Source organism: Bidens hawaiensis, unplaced genomic scaffold (assembly GCF_021521415.1).
Source record: "Bidens hawaiensis isolate Kalapana, Puna unplaced genomic scaffold, B.hawaiensis_p1.1 tig00015856_1, whole genome shotgun sequence".
Taxonomy (NCBI): domain Eukaryota; kingdom Viridiplantae; phylum Streptophyta; class Magnoliopsida; order Asterales; family Asteraceae; genus Bidens; species Bidens hawaiensis.
The window spans coordinates 12501-18087 of record NW_027492419.1 but is presented as its reverse complement, the minus strand read 5'-3'; the positions used below and the strand labels follow the sequence as shown (position 1 = coordinate 18087).

Below are 5587 nucleotides of genomic sequence, written 5' to 3'. Positions count from 1 at the left end.
GGACATGTCGTAACTGGAAGGGGGATATCCAAGTCAGTTATAACCGGCTCTCCAAATAGGGTCACATAGCTCGGGGAATGTTGTCTCCAAATAGGGATATGCAATTCAGGGAACTCTTGAATTGTGTGTGTAGGGCAGTGGTACAAATCCCGGGAATGACCGGCATTCTTGCTGAGATTGTGAAATAGAAAAATATATTTGTATTTAACGACTGTTATAAATACTTTTAAGAGTTAGTCAACGTTTCACCAGCTCATTGCTAACGTATTTTCCCAACATTGTAGGTAATTAAGTGCAGGTAGCTATAGACAAGGATTAGAGTCATGGAGATAGATGATCGCGATACAAGATGGCTCAGATTTGAATACAATCCTTTTAATAATATAAAACAATATTCTGTAACCAAATACTCGGGTATTTAATTCCCGAATAAGTTTTCAATGTAAATTAATATTTTATAATGTCTTCTGCTAAAATAAACCGGCAACTCTGAAATATTTACAAAATAGGTACCAACTATTCATCACTCTCCTAGGCCGTGAGTTAGGGTGTGACCCATAACTACTCATTTGGGTGTAATTATGGTCATCTAATCAAGCGAACATCAATTTCTTGGTCGTCTTTGTTCTCGAATCGTTTCGATCCAACAAATCAAACCCATGTCAGAACCTAACTTGCTCAACCTGTCATTGAAGTCTTTTTTTCTCTTCGATCAGTACACACTTAATGGTATCGAGCCCCTTTGCTTCACCCTGTTGGAACAAATTCGAGCAAATCATCCTGAACAACTTTTCAGATTCAAACCCGGTTTTTCAAGAAAGTCAGTTAAAAATAGCTCTCGATAGCACGAACCGTGTGCAAAAACATAAATTGCAATAAATTATTCTCTTTTTTTTTTCATTGTAAAATGTATAAACCTTAAGAGCATTCACATCTCCTCCCCTGTCTCAAAACCTGAAATTACACTAAAAACCACTATTTTTCTCTTTACCTTTTAATTAGATAAAAATTTTTATACCTTTATCATTTCATTTTCTTTTTCTTTCACAACCACTTTCAAAATATATTAAAAAGTTATAAGGTGAACAAGCACTTTTCAAATATACAGAAAAAATCACTACAATTTTTCTCTCCTCACTCACAACACCCTAAACCACTGTTAGCATTATAAAAACTTCTATCACAAAAAATGAGGGATAAGATATAAATTCTTTAGTAATCCAAAAGAAAATGTGTTGCCTTTTAAATCATTTTTTTTCACAAAACCATATAGACACCAAAACAGGTTTACGATAAAAATGAAAACGCTTTCACAATTCCGATTGTTGTCACGGAACACTCCTTAGCACGCTGCAAACCCCGATTGGAAACAAGTTGTCTTCTTAGTTTCTGTCACCCAAACAACCTACTCGCTGTGTCACTGTACCAGTAGCCATGCTGTTGCTGACGTATCAGTACCACCCACAAGTTAACTTGATTGTCGATTTCTTAAACCTGGCTCTGATACCAATTCAAGTTCCGATCGATAATTATCAAACATGTGGCAAACAAATAACTCTTATATATATTAATCAGAAAATATAACTCAAATAACTTATTGCAATTTCTCAAACCCGAACTTGGTTTGACTCTTGATGCCTAACTCGGTTGCATCTCATGCATTCTATAATGTCTAACAATAACTCGGTTAATATAAACTAACTATAACTTGTTAGCAAGACTTTACCTGTTATAATTACAAAACAATTTGGAAACATATGGTATTTTGGAAACTTAACCAACTATGACATACTTGCCAATATTGGTCCCTCAAGAGCAACGACTTGTGATTTGGAGTCTGAAATTACCAACATCGGGTTCGCAAATACTTCCTATGTTTATATTACTGCCATTTACATAATTACTTTATTTCATGTGTTTCATAACATTATCATTTATTAACACGGCATACGTCTTCATTCTTTTTAACATAGGTTATAAGCCAAAACTATTATCATAGTTAAATAATTTTATGAGTATGCACACCGCCCAAAATATGACATAAAAAGGGGGTCAAGAAACTCATATAGTAAAGCAAATGTCCTAATCACACGGTAAGCCTTCCTTACAGAACACTTGGACGACTGCAACTGTTTCAAACCTTAGATATGATCTGTAGGTTTTGATTTTGACGATTTGATGCCTTAAACGAATTCTAAGCTCATTTGGTGAAGATGATGGTGTTTCTAATCGTTTGAGCTAAGTTTTTAACGATGGTTTCATGATAATCGTGTTTCTTTGCGGTTCCTAACCAAAATCCGGAACAAAAACGATGTTCTAAGTTCATACAGTTACCTTCTCTCTCTCTCGTCTCTTTCTAGCCCACACATACAAGAAACTTGGAGATGAAGGACTATGTGGTGGTGGCTAGGGTTTATTCTATAATCTACTTATTTCCCCTTTTTGGTCCCTTGATGTTGGATAAAACCAATGTTAGAGAACAAACTTTTAATATTTTTGTCTAATTCTCTTTGAAATGTTTGAAATATTTGGATATTACCAAGGTTGTAAAAGTCGTTAGGCGGTTCTAGGCGGTCGACTGGGGAGTTGCGAGTACTCGGGAGTGGTCGGGGATTACTCGGAAAATACCTAAGGAGTACTCGGCCGAGGCGGGGAGTAATCGGGGAATACTCGGCCGCCTACTCGTGAGTTTTACAACATTAGATATTACAATACAATGTTGGGGAAGACGACAATATTAAATTGTTAATAAGTTATACCACACATCACATGCGATATCAATGTACCTTAAAACAATTATAAAAGGACCATGATATATAAAATTAAACGAATAAATTTTAAATTCATGAGTTTTTAGGTGTTTAAAACTTTAGACATTCTACTTGTCTAGGAAAAGCGCTAAAAAGATTAAAAGTTAGTACGAGATAATGAGTGGAATCTTCGTGAATGGAGAAGAATAAACAGTACTAGAGAAGAAAATTTTATAACTGAAAATAGTAGTAGTTGACTATCGACAGATAGAAAAATATGAAAAAACTAATTTTTAACGTGTGTTGGTGACATTCGAACGATGATTTATCGGTGAGATGGTCATTGGTGATCCGTCAGTATAGTGGCATTCAACGATCCATTAAGAATATTCATCGTTAAGCTTTCGGTGTAGTTGTTGACACGAAACTTCACTGGCAGATTGCTGATGGTTAGCACCAACGATAAACGGCAAATCTTACCATCAACAGAAGTTCTTTAATAAGGTGTGGAAGAATAATGAAATTCGTTAGAACTAAGAAAAGCAAACTACTTACACACTACTAGTTTTATTAACAGGGTTAGGTGAGCAACTTGTTTGTATGCTGTGACCAGCCCCTATTTACCAATTCTACTGATACTTTCTAGGGTGACAATAACGTCGGGATGTAGATAAAATCGATGAAGTGAATGAACACAAGCATAAGCCATATTGACCTGTACGTGTAGAAAAGACTTCAACTGAAACAATGTGATTTGAACATGCCCGGTATAATCCGTTAATCTATATTATATCGGATTATGGGTTGACAAGTCAAAATGTGTGACATATCAAGCTGTAAACGAGTTGACGTTAATGTTGCGAGTGGATCGGATCGTAACTGGTTGGCGGATTAAACATACAAACTAAGTATATATATTTTTTTAAAGTAATATTTTTCTACAGGTTGACACGCTTAAGTTAAGTAGGACAACTCCATTACTTTAAACGGATTATACTAGGCATCCTTGAATCACATTACTTCTAAACAGATTAAACCAAAAACGACTCGTTTCTTATAAGGTTGACCAAATGTTGGGTTCGTGTGATTGCAAAATTCCCCTGATATTTCCGTATTGGAAATTTTCACACTATTAATGATCTGGCTAACATTACAAACAAATGATGTATTAGTTACAATAATATAAGTACATCTAAGTTGAATATATGCTAGTTTGTTTTTGAAAGTCGATTGAATGTCTATTGGACCAAATGTACTAATGGTTGGTAAATTGCGTAGAATAAATACCTTAAATTGAATAATTAACGATGATGGAAGATTATATTCTCATTGATTCGACTTACCATTTCTTTTTCTTTTTTTAAGAAAAGGCTCAAAAATAATATTCGGAGGTCGTGACCATTTATTTTTCAAGTGTCCCTCGTGTTCCTGATAATTCACTAAATATGCTACACATAATTTTTTATTTTTGTTTTTTTGAACGCCCGGTGCAACTAATTGCTGGGAACTCCAAAAGGCTTACCACCTATATACAACTCATTTTACCGAGTTCGAATCCTCCTTACAATGGTGATGCCCATATTTCAAAGCGTGCACAAATTAAAGTTAGGATTCGAACTTGAGCGCCACCCCAGGAAGAAACCTTAAGAAAAACCCCTCACCACCCTGCGTACCAAAGTGGAAGGGGATGCTAAACATAGTGCATTGTTTGATTGGTTAACTTATATTTAATATGATATCATACAGAATATAAAAAGGGAATAAATTAACAAACTTACTTTCGCATTCTGAAAACACCATATGATAATATAAACAAAGCCCAAGCAAACTCAAAACTTTAGGACCAAAAACACACATGTTGCAAGCAAAAGACAAGAGATAGCAAGCCTTTTTGTATTAGCAGGTTGTTTGGAAGTAGAGTACTTGTACTTTTAGGTGTTCTTTTAGAACCACTTGTACTTTCTAGTCAGCCTGTTAGCTCTTGTAGCGAACTGATGACAAGTCGTGTCAAGTGATCACTCGACAAGTTTGCCTAACGCATTTGTTTGCCGTGTTTTCTGTGAGTTCGCATATAGGAGTAGAGAATTGCCTAAAAGTACAAGAGTTTAAATAGCATCTAGAAGTACGAGTCTAGTTCCTAAAGACCCTACCAATTCAAAGCATTCAACCATGACCATACACAACCATAAGTAGTTAATAACTACGACTCCCTTACTTCAAAGACATTGCGTGTCTTTACCACGATGTCGTACATGTGTATTGACCTGAGCTTGTTGAAGTCTTTAGGAAGCGATATAAGATGAATCGATGATCTTTTATGAAACTGAAGTAGGCTAGGATCGTTGTGGTATCTTTCCCAGCCAATAGATGTCAGCATTTGTTCAAGAGCATGGTAAGAAGTGATCACTTGGTTTGTTGGTAGGTGCACCAGCACCTTGCCCCGAGACGAGCCTTGTGAGGAGTCCGCACCTGGGTTCTCCACCAGCCTAACCACACCATTCTTGAATACCCAAACACCAGCCATGGTTTTCTTTGTGTGGTATTAGAATAATAAGAAAGGATAGTGAGAATTGGCATCAACTGACCAAAGTGGATGTTTAAATAGAGGGTGGGAGGGTTAGTGATGTAGAGGTATATATTCCAGTAATCAATATAGTAAGGGGAAATGTTTTCTTTTATCGGGTATTCAATTCCTTTCCACAATAGTTCTTCAGGAATAAACACGCAAATGCATAAATATACATGCACACGCACATACATATGTAAAAGCTATAGGACGCACCATGCATGTGTCGGGGTAAATTCCTCGGGGCAACAACTACAAGGGGTGGACCTTG

General features: G+C 36.0%; 1 protein-coding gene across 1 annotated transcript; it reads right to left on the bottom strand.

Moving 5' to 3' along the window:
• Nucleotides 1–4828: 4828 nt before the first annotated feature.
• On the bottom strand, nt 4829–5301 carry LOC143549902 (flowering-promoting factor 1-like protein 3). The gene has a single exon (XM_077040677.1). It carries the CDS (start codon nt 5272–5274, stop codon nt 4951–4953), a length of 324 nt encoding a protein of 107 aa, XP_076896792.1. The 5' UTR covers nt 5275–5301; the 3' UTR covers nt 4829–4950.
• Between the last annotated feature and the right edge of the window lie 286 nt (nt 5302–5587).